Genomic DNA, 19,237 nt, shown 5'->3' with positions numbered 1-19,237 from the left:
AACAACAGTAGCTTGCTAGGGCTGGTATGTCCAAGGCAGTCTTTCCACCCCTGGTCTCCTTGATTCCCAAGACTGCCTTTCTAGCCCCCACATCATACTGTCTCTCTCTCTCTGTCTCTACTATTTTAAATATTCATGTGGCTAAAATTACTCCACTTATACTCTCTTGTTTCTAGTCAATAGAATAGGCCCCTGGCAAAGGAAATCAAGTAAAATAACATCTTTGGTTAGTTAAAGGTGAAGTAGAGGGAAGGAGGAGGAGGAAAAGAACTGAGCAAATACAAGAGTCAGCTCCTGAATACCTTCCTTTGATCTTTCCTCTCTCTGCAGAGAAACTCAAGGAGCCTGCCTTGCAGACCCCGAAGGCTGTCCAGCACCCCCTGCACCCTGCTCCCGCTTCCCACCACCCAGTGCCCAGCCTCATCTCCAACCACAGCATCTTCCCCCTGCCCGGGAGTAGCGCGGCCACAGCCCTGCTGATCCAGCGCACGAATGAGGAAGAGAAATGGCTGGCTCGCCAACGGAGACTACGGCAGGAGAAGGAAGACCGGCAGTCCCAGGTGTCGGAGTTCCGACAGCAGGTCTTGGAGCAGCATCTTGACATCAGCCGCCCCCCAGCTCCCACAGAGCCGGAACACAGGCCTGAGAACCCCAGGTACTACCTGTAGGCTATTGAAGGATGGAGGTTGATCCTAGGGCCACCATCCAGGCCCGGAGAATCTGGGGTGGGGGGGAAGGGACGGGGTTCAGTCTCTGAACAAAGCTCAGATTGTCAAACTCTAGCCCGGCTCTTGAGAGAATCTCTAGATTGGAGCTCTTAATCTGGACTGTGTATTTTTAAAAATAGCTATTTAATTGTTTTTCTTCCTACCTTGCTTAAGAATTTAAAAACATGATTTTCAGACAGCCAGAAAGATCCATGAGATAAAATAAGTTGAGAAGCGTTGCTCAGAGAAGCTGAGTAACTAATCATTTCCATTAAGGAATATGCTGGAACTACCTATTTACCACAGTCCCCTGCCTGATACCAATTCCCTTCTTTCAGGAGGGATTGATATTCATGTTGTGCAGTTGAATCCAATTCTTCATGACCCACTTGGGGTTTTATCAGAGACATGGTAGAGGTTTGCCATTTTCTGCTCCAGCTCTTTGGACAGATGAGGAAACTAAGACCAGTGGGGTCACACAGCTAAGTATCTGAGGCCAGATTTGAACTCAGGAAGATGAATCTTCTTGACTCTTAGCCTAGTACTCTATCCATCACACTATCTAGCTGCCTTGGATATTAATAGCTAGTATTTCTCTAGTACTTCCCAAGTATCTTACTTGATCTTCATAATAATTCAGTAAGAGGGGTACTCTTGTTTTTGCCATTCAGGGGAAACTGAGACTCAGAATGACTTGTCTTAGATCTTATAGCTAGTGTCTAAGGCAGGAATAGAATGCAGATCTTCCTTGACCCAACAATAGTCTTTATCCTAGTTGGTATTTTGGGCTGAAGGAGAGGAGGACCTCATATTCTTATCACTTATTCCCAGAAGTCTGTTTGGGTCTGGTTTAGGGAAGGTAGAAATATAAGGGAAATATAAGTTGGATATATTGGATTACTTTCCAACTAGGGGAAAGGGTGAGGGGAAGGGAAGAAAAAAAATTTTGCAAAGGGAAATGTTGAAAATTATTTGTGCATATGTTTTTTTTTTTTTTTTTCCTTTTGGCTGAGGCAAAGTAACTTGCCCAGGGTCACACAGCTAAGAAGTGTTAAGTGTCTGAGATTAGATTTGAACTCAGGTCCTCCTGATTTCAGGACTGGTGCTCTATCCACTGCGTCACCTAGCTGCCCCTGTGCATATGTTTTGAAAACAAAAAGCTTTAATAATAAAATAAAAAGAAATATAAATTGGGGGGGGGGTCCTGATTAGGATCCCACCCCCTACTAGTGCTTTTAGGGAATCCCTACTCATTGATAGTGAAGGCCTCCATTCAGCTGACTCGTAATAGGCTTTATAATTCTCTGGGGTTCTTCCCAGAGCAGTCCTCTGAGGGAGGCTAGCCCCTTGATTGCTGGTTTAGTTGCCTTGAGCAGGAAACGGCCTTAGAGCTGTGAAGGGGGCCCCACGGATCAGAGGCGGGGGACGTCGGCCATAGCACCAGACTGGCCCTGCGATTCAGATGGCTGCTTTTGACCGAGAGCTAAATTTACAGCTTCCTTAGATAGTGAAAGGGCTGACCTTCCTTTTGGAAGCCCGGAGGTATCACATTCACTGTCAAATGGCTGTTGAAGGGGAATACACTTGGCCAGTGGGAGACTGGGGGCTCAGAGGTTTGCCTCTGCTCACGAGCTGCCTGGGTGACCTTGCCTAAATTATTTCTTTCTCAGCCTTCGCTTCTTCATCTTTAAAATGAGGGGGTGGAACGAGATAATCTCTTAAAGATTGATTCCCATCTTGAAAAATATTCTAAATCCAGCTGAAGGGGGCCTCTGTATCTTTAAATCCAACCTGATTTGGTTATCTTCTCTCTCCACACCCCTCCTCCCCCCAGCCCCCCTTTTCTTCTTCCTTCAACCTTTTGGCTGATTGACAGAGCCTTCTTTGCGGCGCCGTTGAGCACTTAAACAGGGCTGGCTCATCCAGCCCGCTCTGCCCCTGGATTCTATTGTTATTTTGGGGCAGCAAGGGGATTAGTTAAACTAATCAGGTATAATAGGAAGCGGATTTCAGGCCTGCCCGACAATGGTAGATCCTCCCTCCAGCCTTCCACTCTGGTGGAATTATTTCATTCTCTCTCTCTGACAGCCCCTGAAAAGCAAAAAGAAGGTTGAGGTCACCTCTGCTCCGTGTGCCGGAGAGATGGGGGTCTGGGCAGAGGTGGGCCGAGGAAGACCGATGGCGTGTTCCTTTGGTGTCTGGTCAGGACCCTTTAGAGCCTTCCATATTTCTTTCATCCCCCTCCGCCACTCCCCTATAGAAGCCTCTCCCATATAGAGAGCTGTAACTCATCTGCTTAGGAAGGAGCCCTTTGGCCCTTGGAGATGACTCACACTTGGAGGATTGAGATGTCAGCCTAGTTAATATACATCCTTGTGAGGAAACCTGTAAGCTGTCTTTGTCTCTTGACCGGGCTTTTCTCCCAACCGCCCCCCACCTCCCCATCCCCTCCCTCTGCCTTCCTTCAAAGATCCATTAAAAGCCTCTCCATTGGCCACTTGTTCTGTTAATGGAAGCCCGTCGATAGGAAACCGCCTATCTAAGACACTCAGACCTCTCCGGCAGGACCGATGCATGAGGGAAGGGTCTTCCAGAGGAGGGGGAAGGAGGAGGAGAAAGCTTCGTGTAGTTCCCTCGGCATCTTGGATTCCGAGTTCAGCAATGATCTGAACTCGATGTTCTGACATGTGGAGGGCTTGTTCTCTGAGCCGGAAAACTGTTAAATGCTTGGCGCTGGTGCATGAAATATTTATTCTGCTAACGGGTTTTTATTCCTTGGCCGTTTACTTAAGAACAAACAGTTTCACGGTATCGTTCCCTTTTGTACTTGGGTGATCTAGAAGCTAGGTTTTATGTTTGTCTTTTTAACCCCAAGTCAGCCCGGAATTAAGGCAGAGGGACGTGGTTTTTGTTTTTTGGCCCAAGGGCAGTCCCCCATCTTCACCAAATGTCTGGCTGACTGTTCCTTCCAGAGCCTGCAGGGGAGGGAGATGAGGATTGCCCCTTTCATGCCTATCTAACGATGCCCTGGGCACAGATTGCCCTCACAACATGGAAATGAGGTTACAAGCCCACCTCGCTTCATATAGTAGATTTGCCTCCTGGAGGAGGGTAGTGTAACCCCAAAGTCTGTGAATTAAACCATTTCCAAATGACTTAATTGGGGGAGCTGGCAATTTTAAGGATTTCTGTAGTGTATCATTTTGTAAATTGAAGAATCTTTTATTGATGAAAGAGCTTCCTCCCTTCCTGATTTGTCTTTTATGAAAATTGTAATTCTCCTATTATAAGTTTGTTTAAAACTGAATAACAAACCCGTGGTGAGTGAGCCCGGCCGACAACAAATAACAAACCCCAAATCAGGTCCAGCTATGTTAACCCAATAACCCATAGTCCGAAGTACATGCAAATCACTAAGGGCCTTTGAAAGGATACTCCAAGTATAGGAAATCAGGGGGTAAGGGTAGGCTGCTGCCCTCGGCTGGAGTAGTGGTCCTGGCTTGGGCTTGTGGGAATAATGATATTTGTATTCCTTGGCTCGCAAAGTTGTTGGTTTGAGTCAGATGAGACAACGTATGTAAGACATTTATCAGCAATTTACATAAAAACATTCCCCTGTGGCCAGTTGCTTTGTGAGGCTTGCTGTTTTCTCAGCACCCACTGGGTGTCAGCATAGCTAAAGAGGGATCCCATTCGAGGTGTTTTTAACCCAATAGACCCAAGCTTCTGAACGGTAGGTTGTGAAATCCCCATGTCCTTCTCAGACCCTCTCTTGAGACCAGCAGTTTATCAGGGGGATGTCCAGCAGGAGGAGACAAAAATGAACAATTATCGTTCTTGCCTCCACTCTTAAAGATCATAAGGCCAGGGCAGCTAGGTTCTGTGCATGGAGGACCCGAGTTCAAATCTGATCTCATCAGACACTTAACACTAACTGTGTGATCCTGGGCAAGTCACTTAACCCCAATTGCCTCACCAAAATAATAATAAGAATAAGAATAATACCCATAGAGTTAAAGCTAGAAGGGATTATATTGTCCCAAACTGAGACCCAGAGAGGCAAAATAAGTGATTCAGAGTCACATTAAGTAGAATTTGAACCCAGGCCTCTAATTGATTCCACTCACTTCACTTCCCACTTCGTTCCTTGAGAGATAGTGGAGAAGGGATCATTTGGGGAGACTGTCAGTGATCTCTTTCTTTCCTCTGTACTACATGACTTGGTCATAATGAGATAATACCTATTTCCCACCACCCTTGGAGGGCTTCATACATATTATGTTTTAATTTTTTTTAATTTAATAGCTTTTTATTTATAAGTTATATGTATGGATAATTTTACAGCATTGACAATTGCCAAACCTTTTGTTCCAATTTTCCCCCTCCTTCCCCTCACCCCTTCCCCTAGATGGCAGGATGACCAGTAGATGTTAAATATATTGAAGTATAAATTAGATATTGTGTTTTAATTTTGAGAGAGAAGAAGCTTAACAGGGGAGACTGCATGTCCAAATTCACATTCAGAAAGCATCCTAAGAATCCTTTGAAGTGCAGGTGTTATTGTCTCTAGGCTGTACATGGAACAGGACTTCTCCAAACTTTCAGTCTGGTTCGGCTTCTGGGTTCTGTTGACAAAGTCCCATTTCCTTCCTTCCTCCATCACAACTCCATCTCATTGTTGAAAAGAGCCACATCCATCAGAGTCGATCATCTTATAATCTTGTTATTGCTGTGTATAATGTTCTCTTGATTCTACTCACTTCACTTCTCTCTTCCTTCCTTGAGAGATAGTTGGAGAAGGGATCATTTGGGGAGACTGCTAGTGATCACTTGATTCCATTCACTTCACTTCCCACTTCCTTTCTTGAGAGATAGTCGGAAATGGGATCGTTTGGGGAGATTGTCAGTGATCTCTTGATTCTACTTACTTCATTTCCCACTTCCTTTCTTGAGAGATAGTTGGAGATGAGATCATTTGGGGAGACTGTCAGTGAGGGTTAATGGAAAAATCTCAGTTTGTACTGGAGCTTGGAAAACACATTATCTTAGGTAAATCACTTCCTTCTTACGGACCTCTTCTCTCCTGTATTAAAATAAGAAGCTGAAGTTAAGCGATCTTAAAAGCTTCTGTCGACTCTGCAGCTCTTTAGATGTTGCTTCCAATTGTCAGGTGTTTCAGAAAACATCTACCTGAGCTCCCAAGAGCAGCCCAGGGAGGTTAAGGGTAGGTATGTGGGCGAATGGGAAGGGTGTGTTTGATTTCTACTCACGTAGTCCTTCTGTGTCTTACGGGTCACTCTGTTCTCTCCCCAGACCGGGACCAACTCGTCATGAGCCAAGCAGCCGAGACCAGCCACAGCACTTTGGAGGGCCCCCGCCCCTCATCTCTCCCAAACCTCAGCACCATCCCATGCCGACCTCCCTCTGGAATCCAGTAACCTTGATGGAAAACACCCTGGAACCACGAAGGGTACAAGAAAACCATTCTCTGCATACCCACCCAGCTCCGTTTGAGCCCGGCCGACAAGCCATCCCCTTGGTTAAAGTAGAAAGGGTTTTCTGCCCGGAGAAGCTGGAAGAGGGGACTAGGAAGAGGGAGGCAAGCCTGGATAAATACCAACCACTCAGGGAGCCTGGGTCATTGGAACACAGTGGGTACTCTCACGGGCCCTTCTTGGCTGAACTGGAGAAGTCCACTCAGACCATCCTCAACCAGCAGAGAGCAGCTCTCCCCCAGCCCGGACAGTTCCCTGACGTGAGCCTGCCCCCAAAGCCCAGCTCTCCGTATCGGCCCCAGCTCCCCAGGGGCCCCGACCCCATGTACGTTTACGACGAGTTCTTACAGCAGCATCGGAAGCTGGTCAGCAAACTGGACCTGGAGGAACGTAGGCGGCGGGAAGCCCAGGAGAAAGGTCAGTTCCTTTGCTAGCCAGGTATCTCCCAGTTCCCCCTCCCTGCTTCACCTCCACTTCTGGCTGCAGAGACCCTTCAGCTGTGAGTCGGAAATAGGAGCTCTAGCTGTTCCTCCAAAGACAGGTGATGAGACAAAAGAAGGGAACGGAAGGGAAATCACCTTGGATTTGAATAAGCCCCAAGTAGTGAGTTCAGATGGCTTCTCTGTAGCTAATTGACACCTCCGAGTAGACAGACCCCTGGAACCTTTCTGGCCCATCCTCTATGCAAATTGTACTGAAAGCCGAATCAAAGCTTATCTGTAAATCCTGTTCTCCAGACATGCACAATTAATAAAAGATGAGCTGAGGCTAATAAGAAAATTTTAAATATTAATAGTTTTGCATAATAGGAGGATACAACAACCAAGGGGAGGGTCCTTGGAGCAGTAGGGGCTCGGGGCCGCCACGGCAAACAGCGGAGGCCCCGCAGCGGCCGTAGCCTTCATCCCTAAAGCCTGGCTGGCGGCCGCCTCTCCCAGGGCTCCGGTTCCTTCTGTAGGGTTGGGGCCATCTTGGCCACTATCTCTTCTCTTCCCTTTCCCTCCCTCAAGAGCCAAGAGGAACAGGTGAGCAGGAAGGAGCCCGGAGCTGGAGCCTCAGGGCCTTTGGGATACGCTCTGCTGGGAGCTGGCTAGGTGCACCTGCCTAGCTGGTCTGACCACAAGGAAGTGGCCCTAGAACTCTGTTATCTCAGCCAGGTTGTCCCAGGGAGCAAGCCAGCTCATTGCTGTTCCTGTTCCCTACAGGGAACTCGGTGTTCGCTGCTCTCAGATGAGCAGAGGGTTAGGGGAGGAAGCCTAGTGAAAAGAGCTCTAGATTGGGAGTCACTGGAACAAGTTGAGAGACGGGTTAACCTCAGAGATCTTAAGCAAGTCAAGTCAACAAGCATTTCTTAAACACTCACAATGTGCCGGGCACTGTGCTGAGGGTGGGGACCACAAGGGGAAGGACAGACAATCCCTGCCTTCAAAGGAAAGCGAAGGGACGGGGGAGATACCATGAAAGGTACCCAGGTGGGGGAATGAGGAAAGGAAGTCCTGGAAGAATGAGAAGTGGCCCATCTCCTCCCTGTCAGATGGAGGTTCTGGGAGGAGCCGTCGGCAGAAGTCCAGCTACAGGGGTACCGGATGAGGTTTCTTGTAGAAGTCAGGAATGGGGTAGTCCTGGGATCACAGGTTTGAGAGCTAGATGAACTCAGTTAATAGCCTCAGAGAAGGAGAAGCCGGTGTCCGAGAACTTTTTGGTGATCTGAGGGGTCACTTCCTGCTGTAAATTCTGGGTCCTTTGGATAGACCCCGTTGTGTTGCATTTATGTTGTTTCTGTGTGTCTGAGTTATTCCTTTAAACCAGGGGTCCTCAAACTACTGCCCGCAGGCCAGATGCAACAGCTGAGGATGTTTATCCCCCTCACCCAGGGCTACGAAGTTTCTTTATTTAAAGGCCCACAAAACAAAGTTTTTGTTTTTACTATAGTCCTGCCCTCCAACAGTCTGAGGGACAGTGAACTGCCTCCTATGTAAAAAGTTTGAGTCTAAAGTTTAGGCTCCTTTTAAAGTAGAGAAGGGTGCGAGTTTGGGAGAAAGTTTTTTTTAGGCTGGATTGAGGGGAACAAGAGGAAAGAGAAGTAGATTACAAGAACTTAAAAGGATCAGACAGGTTTTCTGATGGACCTTGAAAGCCAGGGTGAGGGATTTGGACATGGTGCATGGAGAGGCTCCAGAGCTCTCTGGATATTGCTTTTTTTTACCCTTTTTAATGCCTGAGACCCTTTGGTCAGTCTGTGGACTTCTGTGAATCACAGTTTTAAATGAATAAAATACATAAGATTACAGAAGAAGACAATTAGTGACAGGTAGTTACCAAGTTTTTGTTTTTGTATTTTAACAAAACATCAAATTCCTGGACCCCAAGTTAAGCGCTCCTGTGCTTCAAGACATACTTGTCATGCCAGAAATGTAACATTATCCAAGCACCAATCAAGTCATCTCAACGAGGCAGGAACAAGGAATAGGAGAGAGCCGAGACTCAGGGGAAAGAGCTCCGAGTTCTGCCTCTGCCACTGGGCTGAGTGAAGTTGGGCAAGACACTGCCCTTAGTTTTCCTCCTCTGGAAAATGGAGGAATTGAATAATCACTTTGGTTCTCTTAGTCTTGACCTTTTATAATTCCATCGTAGAGAATTCCCTTTACGCTGGGCACCGTGTATTTTGAATTTTGAATCTTATAATCATAACCTAGAGTACAGAGAATCATCTGCCTAATAGCTGTGGGTGAATGAGTATATCTCATCAGACTTGTTTCCATCTTTGTCGCTTCCTCCCGAAGTGCCCTTGAGCCACTTGATCTCTGAGGGATTAGCCTCTATTTACTCATCTGAAAAATCAAGGAGTTTGACCAGGTGAATGTCGGCTCCTTTTCCTGTTTTGATTTGCCTCTTGGTTTTTAGCCCTGGCAAGCTTCCAGGCACATAGTAGGCACTCAGCAAATCTCTCTTCCTTAATGGATTTCAGGTTACTACTATGACCTTGATGACTCTTATGATGAGAGCGATGAAGAAGAAGTCCGGGCCCACCTCCGATGTGTCGCCGAGCAGCCGCCCCTCAAGCTGGACACGTCCTCTGAGGTATTCCCATTCCAGAGTCCCAAATGACTCCTCAGCCGAGTGCTGGGGAGTTACCAAGTTTTTCTCTCAATCCTTCTCTTCCTGTAAACTTGGTTCTGTTCTGTAGCTCCTCCCCGTGAAATCCATCCATTTACCTGACCACCAGAAATCCTATTGCTGCCATTTTTCAGTGACAGAACAGTAGAGTGAATCCTGGACTTGGAATCCAAAAACTTGGGTCAGAAGCAGTTCAGTAGTTCTCCATGTGAACTCCATTTATTTACCTGACCACCAGAAACTCTATGGCTGCCATTTTTCATTGATAGCATGGTAGAGTGAATCCTGGACTCAGAATCCAAAAACTTGGGTTAGGATCACTTCCTAAATATGGGACCTTAATCTTCTTCACCCTTTGGTGGCTTCTTCTACTGAATGAGGACTTGGACATAATGAGTTTGTACTGTCATTTCCTTTTATTCATTCATTCATTCGTGTGTTTATTTAATTTATTTATTATTAATTTTCTTTTTCTTTTTTTTTTTTTTTTTGTTTTCCTGAGGCAATTGGGGTTAAGTGACTTGCCCAGGGTCACACAGCCAGGAAGTGTTAAGTGTTTGAGGCTAGATTTGAATTTAACTTCAGGGCTGGTGCTCTATCTACTGCACTACCTAGCTGCCCCATGTACTGTCATTTCTAACCCTAAATGTGCCTATAAGTCTGTGTCCCCTTCTGATTTCTTCCACCATTGTTACTTCATCCTTTATCCACAAGGAAAATGTCATCAGAAGGACAGGGAAGTGACATTGCTCACTTAGTAAAGACATTTTTGTCGTCATTTTTCTATAGTATTTTATTTTTCCAAATACATGTAAAGCTAGTTTTCATTTTTCTTTTTTTTTGCTGAGGCAGTTGGGGTTAAGTAACTTGCCCAGGGTCACACAGCTAGAAAGTGGTAAGTGTCTGAGCCCAGATTTGAACTCAGGTCCTCCTGACTTCAGGGCTGGTGCTCTATCCACTGTACAGCTGCCCCCCATTTTTCATTTTTATAAAATCTTGTGCTCCAAGTTTTTCTCCCTGCCTCCCCCCTCCCTAATTCAGCAAGCAATCCAATATAGACTAAATATGTACAATCCTTTTAAACATACATTTTTCATATTTTGTGTCTAAAATCTGACCAAAAAGGCTAGGGGGACCGTGAGAAAGAAAAAAATGACAAAGAAAAAAGTGAAAATACTAAGCTTTGATCCACATTCAGTCTCCATAGTTTTCCCTCTGGATGTGATTGGTATTTTCTATCCCAATACCATTGGAATTACCTTGAATCCCCAAGTCCAAGCAGAGATATTTTTGTGATCTGCCAAGGTTGGGAAAGTATTAAATCCTTGTATAATGAAAAGATGGGAGTGAATTTATTATTGAGACATCAAATTTCAACTCTTATCACTGGGTTTTTCCTCCCCCTTGGTGATGTTCTAGCATTCAGAGCTCAAGAGAGAGGGAAGGCAGTGAAGGCTTTGAGGTGGGAAGAGTAAGTAGAGGAGACCTCATCAAGCTAGGAATCACAGATGGGTGATTTTGAAGGAGAAAATAGGGGGTGTGTTCTTCCCAGAAGAACAGAACGACGGAGTGCTGGATCAACGTGGTAGATGGGACTTAGGGAGGCACAGGAGCAAAGGCTCGGGGAGTCTCATTCTGATACTGAGCAGATGCCATCTCTCAGGACTATGCCCTTGGGGTAATATGCGAGCTCTATGCAAGGCGTCCGAATGCCCACACAGCCCTTGAGTGGATGCCTTGTCAGCTAGGGGTTGCCTTTGGTCCTCCAGCTTTCTCTCTGAGTGGAAGCGGGTCCTCCAAAGGTCAGGATTATGAGCAGACAATCCATTCTGGTCCCGCAGGTATTTATTTTGGAAGGACTCGCCACGTGCAAGGTGCTCTGTTACATACAAGGATAAAACAAAACAGTTCCTGCCCTCAAGTAGCTTCTGTATTTGGGCATCGGTCAGGGTGAAAATCAGGAACATTTTCCTGGAGGAGATGACACAGGAGCTGATTCTCAAAGAGAGCCAGGGCTTCCGAGTCCTCCCACATCATACTTCCCTTAGGAGATAGTGATCCTTCCCCTGTCTATTACTTGAAGCATAATGAAGTTGGACTGGGTTTCTCCCATAGGCTATAATCAAATTTTCTTGAGGAAATGATTTTTCCCTTCCTCATTCTCTGTCAATTACAGAGGCAGCCATCAATGATACGGGCTTTAAAGTTTAATTCTGATGCTTACTGGCTTTTGTACCCATGTAAGAAAAGAGCCTCAGTTTCCTTCTTTGTAAAGATGAGACTATCATCTACGGGTCACAGGGTGGTTGTAAAGAAGGGCCTTTGTCGGTCTCTAGGCATTATGGAAATATGAGCAATTATCATTCCCTCATCCTTTGCCTGGAGGGCAAATGGTATTTTTCACAAATGGTTCACATATGCCTTTCCCCCCTTCTGTCAGTTGTGTTCTCCCGGGGCCTTTCACATGATCGATCACCACATTTGTGGCTCACTGATGCTTTTGAAGCTAGCTCCCTGTCCCTGGGGCATCTGTGAGGTACAGCAGGATGTAGAATGTCAGGGGTCAGATGAGGCTGTGGTTGAGGTGGAAGGTCCTGGTTGGTTAAAAAAGCCCAGGTTGTTGTGTTTGTTTTTAACTGACTTTGTTTCCATGTCTGGTCATTTCTCTCATGTAGAAGCTAGAATTCCTGCAGCTCTTTGGCCTGACCACCCGACAGCAGAAGGAGGAATTACTGACGCAGAAGAGGAGGAAGAGACGCCGGATGCTAAGGGAGCGGAGTCCGTCTCCCCCGGCGGTTCAGAATAAGCGGCAGACCCCTTCCCCCAGGCTCGCGCTCTCCACTCGATACAGTCCCGATGAGATGAACAACAGCCCCAACTTTGAGGAGAAGAGGAGGTTTCTGACCATTTTCCACCTGACTCACATCAGTGCTGAGAAGAGAAAAGGTATAACCCAGAGACCTTCCCTCCCTGCGGGGGTGTCTGTCTAGGTCAAGGGGCTTTTACAGTAGGACGAGAGCCAAAGTGATTCTCTGCTCTTGAGTCAGTTGTCACAAGTTGTCAGTTTTGTTCTGGCTCTGAGATGGTCACATATTCCTATATTACCTCGGATTTTCCTCTCAGTCTTATTCTCTGAAGCCCTCCAGTCAAGTAACCCTGAACTTGACGCCGACCCTAAATCTTGACTTCTTTTCTCCTTTTCCTCCTGGGAGGAGGTGGACGATAGCTGATCATCTTGAAAAATAGCTGTTGTCCCAGCTGCCTGTGTCTGTCCCACGAGATAGACTTGTTAGCAGAGTATCCTTCTGCTCTGCTTAGGAGAATGAAACGACGCCTCTACAAAGCAGCCCTTGGGTACCAGATCCATCCATCACGCTCAGGGGATGCAGGCGAGCTTCCTTTTCCTGCTGAGCTTTTTCCTTCTTGATGCATCCTCTTGGTTTCTTTCAGTGGCTTTTGTTTTCTGAGGGGCAAGATAAGGAGATAATTATCGGTTTCTGGCAAAGCCTAGGGAGAACTAGCTATTACTGTGCAGAAACAGAACCCTCACATTGCTGGGATTGTGCCAGGGGAGGGGAACCCCAGCAACTTGACCCTCTCCCTCTCCGCTTCTGCCAGGGAGCCAGAGAAAGCGAGTCTCCTACTTGACCCTGAGGCATGATGCATTTTGACACATCAGGTTAGCGGATAAGGAACGTGGCCAAACAATAGTTACTGCAAGTGCAGCAGAATGGTCCACCCTAGACACATAGATGGGCCACAGGCCAGCCTCGCTTTGTGCTTATTCATTTAGCCCTATTTATGGTTCCTTCCAGTGTTCAGTTTGCTTAGCCCAGTAATATCTGAAAGAAATCACCGAAGAAGGAAAAACCTTCAGAAATCCCTACGGATCAATCTAGAATTCATTTTCATAACTGAGTACTTGGTTCTTTTTTTAATCAGTAGGCAGGATTTCCCTTCTTTCCTTGAAGGAATGGCAAGAATCATCTGCTCTTAAATCTAGCAGAGACCTCAGGGATCTGCTATCAGTACCCATCAGTAATAGCTCTCGCTGCCTTTAATTTTGTGAAGAGAAGGCAATGTCTCTGTTTAGTCCTGCTGACTTCCAGGAGAAAGGCCCTTGCTGGTTAGGCTGTACATGTTTCCTGCTATCAGGATTCCCCAGGAGGTGTTGCAGAGTTGATCTGAGTCAATATGTTCTTAAGGCTTGTGAACGGAGCTTCATTTTGGGTGATTGTGTAGGAAAATACGACGCACAGGGACGCCAGTCGTGCTCCGACAGGGTTAGAGAGCACGCTGGAGTGAGGGTTGGGCTTCTTCACTGTGACTTTTATAATATGTTGGGGCCAGTCTTTCCCATGGAAATGCATCTTCAGGATCTTAATGTAAATCCGTGGACAGACATTCTTTGCCTTAGCACTTGCTAAGTCAATGGATAGATTTCCTGGAAGCATCTGATGTACGAGCCCGGGTCACAGAAGCAGAGAAGAGAAAGACTAGTAATCAGTCAAGAATTCGATTTTTATTACCTCTGCTGCAGTAGACTCCTCTCAGTTGGGGGTTTCTGTGCATTAAACACAAACCTAACACGTGATGTTTGGTTTGGTTTTTCCTTTTTTTTTTTTTTTTTTTTTTCCTTGGCTTCTTGTTCTTGGAAAGCTGATCATGGCCTACGGCTATGATTCCCACTTTTCCTCTCTCTCTTTCTCCTATATGGTGCAACAATCTCGTTAATCCCAGGCTGCTTTTCTCACAGACAAAGAGAAACTTGTTGAAATGCTCCATGCCATGAAACAGAAGACATTGTCGGGAGCAGTGACAGACTCAGTGAAAAACGCTTCGAGGGACAGTCCCATTATCTCCCTGAGCGGTAAGGGGCAAGGCCGGGAAAGGGCCTTGGAAAGGATGTGTGGATTGGCACACTGCCCTCGGCCCCATCTTCACCTTGAGTTCTATTTTCATAAGGATGGAACGGCATTCTGTCCGTACAAAAGTCCTATTGTCTAAGCGAGTGTCTGTCACTTCTGTAAGTGATAAAAATAACAAGGATCAAGGACATTTGACTGGGTCATTGTCAAAAGAAATGGGGAGGCCTCTTGAGTTTAAGAAGTGAGGACTTTGTGTCCTAGGATGAAGAACTCACAGTCTTTTGTGATTATTCCAAACTCACAATGCACAAAGATGCACCTTTTGTAGGATCAGTTGAGTTGCAATAATTACCCCATCTAAAACCACTGGTGAACCTTTAGGCTGGTCTATTTGGGTGTCAGTGGATGCTGTTAGAGCCCTTATCATTATCTTCTTGTTTAATCTTTTCAGCCCAAAAAGGGGGGGACTATATGGATTAGTCACTTCTGTGCCTTTATGCATCTGGTCTGTTCTTCATGGATTCTTGGGCTCTCCTCTTCTGGTCTAGATCTTTAAGTGTTTCCAGTCCTTGGTTTCTAATGTCTTCTTTTCTTGTTATTGCTTTTCTCACCTTTTACCTCTGCCATTTGGAGCAGGTCGCCTCATCTGTCTTGGTCCCCCTGCCCCCCTTTCTGTCCCTGATGTAGTCTCTCTTGGCCAGTGTGAATAAACAGATTCCCACTTACTAGACCGTAGAGTACTCCCATCCATCCTTCTGATGCCTTTCTTTCAGAAGTCTGGCCTAAAGCGTAGATGGAAACCTCCCCAAATGCACTTGGTGCAGCCAAGCCAATGTTCACTGTGCTCAGTTGAGTTGTTGCTCTCCATGATCCACTTCATTTATTTCCCTATGAGTAACCCTCCAGAGGAGCGTCTCTTTACACCCTGTTACCTCCTTGGAGAGTTGAGCACCAGCCGATCCGCTTGGGACTTCGTGTGATTGCACTGCCTTGCATCCTATAGCTACTTCATGCTTTTTCTGAATTTTTGTTTCTAAAAGAGCCAGCAGCGCAGCAAGTCCCTGCAGATGCAGACAGACCCATCGGTACTGCAGCCTCCTTATCGGACACGCCGAAGCCAGCAGAACCTGGAAGACTTGAACAACCCAGACCCCAGGAGCTCCAGAGAGTTGGGGATCCAGCCTCCGAGAAGGGCAGAATGAGTGAAACCCATGGGGGAAAGAAGAGCTTGAGCATGCTCCATTATGTCAGGGGTTCCTTGTCCAAGGACATCCCCATCCCCTTGTCTCACAGCATGAATGGGAAAAATAAGCCCTGGGAAGCCTTCATGGCAGAAGAGTTTGCGCATCAGTTCCACGAATCTGTGCTGCAGTCTACCCAGAAAGCCTTGCAGAAGCATAAAGGTAATGGCCATGTTCACCCCTTGGGGAAGCTTTCTTGGCTCTCTCTTTGTGACTGTACCAACTATTGTTTACACAGCAATAAGTCATTTTGTTTTGGGTTCTAGGAAACCATAGTCCAATCATTTATTGACTCACTGATCTTCACATTGGCAAATTTGTTTCCACTTAGCAGAGGAGGACTTAGAGATGTATAAGCTGACTTTCACCAGGGCTGTGTAGACCTTAGCACTGGATCCCAACTCAATCCAGATTTCTGCTCACTAAGCAACAAAGCAAAAAAAAAAAAAATTTATAATTTAGCACCCTGCTTCTTATGTCCCTTTTATGAGATCTTATAACTTAATGTGGGAGTGGCAAAATTAAGATCTGTTTTTAAGTTTGATTTGTATATCTATTTTAAATACCTATATACTCAGGTTCATGTGGAAATTTCTTGGGTGAAGAGGGTCATGAGTGGAAACGGGAAGCAGGCTAAAACTTTACCTAAAACTTTAGTTTTTGATTTTGAACTTTGGAGAAGGCAAATGAATAAATACCCTGTCTCCCACACAGTCCCATCACAGTAATTGCCATTAGCAAGTCTTTGTCCCTCTAAAGTTTATAGAATGCTTTACATATATTATCTCATTTGAGCCTCTAAAAATACTGGGCGAGTGTTAAGGAACAGGTCAATTCCCAAGAGCTTCCACAGCTGTGGATCATAGCATCTGAAGCAGTTGTGGGGCAGCCTTTGCTGACACAGGTGTTGCCGACTGGGAATGAGATAAATTGGAGGCAGAGGGAAGGGGAGAGAGGTCAAAGAACACAATGGCCTCTCAGTCTCCTTTTATCCTCTCACAAGAGGAGATCCATTCTGGGTTGGATTTCCAGCAGCCACTGTCAGGTGGCTCCTGTGTATTTCAGTAGCTCTCCCGTATATTCCAACAGGTGAGGAGGAAGGGACAATAGATTAGTAAGTACCATAGATATTATCCCCAGCTTTACAAATGTGTTAGCTCTGAAGAGCTTCAGTGCCTGAGGAGTGAGCTTCACTCGGACCTCTCAGGACACCCCAAGTCTATCATGCTTCTTACAGCTATACAATGAATGTTTCTCTTCACAGGAAAGTGATAGGACAGACCTGCTGTTAGAAGGAAGGACCCTTTCATGCATTTGTGTCTGCTTCTCATTCAATCCTCCGCCTTCCCCCACTCCTCCCATGCCAAATAGCGTAGGGAGTGGGAAGGGAGCCAGCTGATGTGTGTTTAGATTACCTTATCTTTGGCCTTAGAATCCAGTAAAATGAATTAGCCCTTCTTTGGAAGTGACCCCCGGCTCATTAGCACACCGGGGGCTGAGCAGAGAGCCATTGTAATCGGCAGGTGTTCAGATCTCTGCTTCTCTCTGTTCCAGGAAGTACAACCTTGCTCTCTGCTGAGCAGAACCATAAAGTCGACACCTCCGTCCACTATAACATTCCTGAGTTACAGTCCTCCAACCGGGTATCGATGGCTCAACACAATGGGCAGCAGGAGACCTCATCTGGGAGGAAGGGCCCCATTTCCCAGGAGCTGGACAGAGACTCGGAAGAGGAAGACAAAGAGGAAGAAGAAGAGGAAGAGGAGGAAGAAGCCCCCAGACCCAAGTGGCAAGGGATTGAGGCAATTTTTGAAGCTTACCAGGAACATATAGAAGGTCAGTAAATTTGGAATTTAGGAAACAATTTGAGGAATCCAGTGTATATTTGGGCAAACTAATAAGTGGCAATAATACCTGAAAATCATAATAGTTTATAGCTATAAAACCCTGTTTTTATACTGTTTTATATTTATATATACATTAGATACATATTTTGTTTATATATAAATATATTGTTTACTTATACACACACACACACACACACACACACACACACACACACACACACACAATGTGTTTATGTCATATTCAGTAGCAATATTCCAGGGATGTACAATAATGCAAACATTTTATAGGTTAGGAAGCCAAAGCCCAGAGAGAGTATATAAGTTGCTGGGATTGGACCCAACACTTTTATTTTTCATTCAGAACTCTTAGCACCGTGCTGTGCTTCCTTTCAGTGAATGGAGTTCTGATGACAAAACTGGGCCCAAATACCACAAGTCCTCCATGTTGCCATTTTTTATTTCTAGGATGCAACAAGTACTTCCGACTGATCCCTGTCTAGAAGTTTTTCTCTGGGTTTTATTCACAGTTAATGCCAAACCCTGTACAAGTGGGGTGTAATGGAGGAATCCTGAATAAAGGTGGATCCTGCTGCCAGCTGGATCTGAGATGCCAAATAACCTGCAGAGAGGGCTTCTAAATATAGTCCTAATCAAATGCAATCTGTGTTTTGGAAAGTGACCTAGTTTACTGCAGCCCCAGACAACCCATCCGCTCGGTGGCCCTCTGAGCCTCCTACCTAAGGGGAGCAGGATGAACACTTAGATGATCTCAGCATCCCTCCTAGCCAGAAAATCTTGTGGCCCCCGCCCCCGCCCCTGCCAAGTAGACCAGGTGATACTAGCCACTGGAATGGTGTTAACCAGCTCCCAAGTCCAAGGAGACTGCAAGTGATGAGTTGAAAAACCAGAAAGCCCCGAGACCATCCATCTAAGCGCCACCTCATCCTCAAACTGGGAGATACACGTCCAAGTTCATTTAGCCAGGATTAGAACCCAGAGCTTCGGGAGCCCACATTTTGCCTCTTTGGACAATAATTTGTCCTCAGTGTCAGACCCATGGACTCTGATACTCTTGGAGTTTACCGTACATTTTTTTTAAGGGCATCATTGATATAATCCACTCTTTTTTCCTCAAATGAACATCAGCAAACCAATCAGACCAGAATGGACCATTTCTCTTTCTTTGTCTCCCCCAGGTACAGGACAGCAATTTATTTCCTTCACACAAAATGCTTAAGAAACAAAAGACTCCTAAGTCACTTTGATAAAGACGCATTCTCATTCTCCAAGGAGATTGAAGCTTAAAATACAGAGCACTTAGTGGGTCTCTTGAATTGGGAAAATTTCACCTTCTTCTCAGCTCTGCACTGTCCAGATTATTCCCTCAAAGTCCATGTCTTCTGGCCATCCAGATCTTGGACCTTTGTGGTCATCCTTTCTCAGAAGGTTCTGCCTTCTCTCCATTAAAGCAGTTGTCGAGCGAGCCAAGCAGAATCGGAAAAATATGTTACTCATTACAGAAACTTCCCTTTGGTTCCTTGATGGCGGTGGTGAAAGTCTTTTTTGTCTCACTGCAGAACAAAACCTGGAACGGCACGTGTTGCAGACCCAGTGCAGACGGCTGGAAGCCCAGCACTATAGCCTCAGTCTGACAGCTGAGCAGCTCTCACACAGCATGGCGGTGAGTGAGTGCCCAAGCCCAGGGGGACCGAGGGTTCTCCCAGCTCCCCTTTACTTCTCTCAGAACCTTTAAGGACCACAGGAGAGCCAGAAGGGTCTTTAACTCAACTAGTCATTCAGCAAGCATTTATTAAATGCCTACTGGATGCTAGGTACTGGTGTAGAAGGATAGCAAAGTGATACTGTCCCTGCTCTCAAGATGTATTTTGTGCTCAGAGATAATATGTATGTACCATGTTCATAGATAAGTAAATACGGGATTTTTTACAAAATTCATACTCG

At 45.9% G+C, this 19,237-nt stretch overlaps 1 protein-coding gene across 8 annotated transcripts in view; it reads left to right on the top strand.

Moving 5' to 3' along the window:
* The window catches only part of GSE1 (Gse1 coiled-coil protein), a 776,456-nt gene that overhangs the window by 750,442 nt on the left and 6,777 nt on the right, over positions 1 to 19,237 (top strand). For 7 of the 8 annotated variants that reach the window (XM_051974846.1, XM_051974848.1, XM_051974849.1 and 4 more), the window contains 8 exons: positions 331 to 655; positions 6,021 to 6,619; positions 9,171 to 9,283; positions 11,995 to 12,265; positions 14,076 to 14,189; positions 15,228 to 15,590; positions 16,983 to 17,264; positions 18,853 to 18,956. In XM_051974846.1, the coding sequence (XP_051830806.1) occupies positions 331 to 655; positions 6,021 to 6,619; positions 9,171 to 9,283; positions 11,995 to 12,265; positions 14,076 to 14,189; positions 15,228 to 15,590; positions 16,983 to 17,264; positions 18,853 to 18,956 (2,171 nt within the window). The remainder of the gene's footprint in view (positions 1 to 330; positions 656 to 6,020; positions 6,620 to 9,170; positions 9,284 to 11,994; positions 12,266 to 14,075; positions 14,190 to 15,227; positions 15,591 to 16,982; positions 17,265 to 18,852; positions 18,957 to 19,237) is intronic. The other variant, XM_051974847.1, reaches the window with a different exon arrangement.

This window comes from Antechinus flavipes, chromosome 2 (assembly GCF_016432865.1).
Source record: "Antechinus flavipes isolate AdamAnt ecotype Samford, QLD, Australia chromosome 2, AdamAnt_v2, whole genome shotgun sequence".
Taxonomy (NCBI): Eukaryota; Metazoa; Chordata; class Mammalia; order Dasyuromorphia; family Dasyuridae; genus Antechinus; species Antechinus flavipes.
Note: the sequence above shows the minus strand (reverse complement) of the source record. Positions and strands in the feature narration are given on the sequence as shown.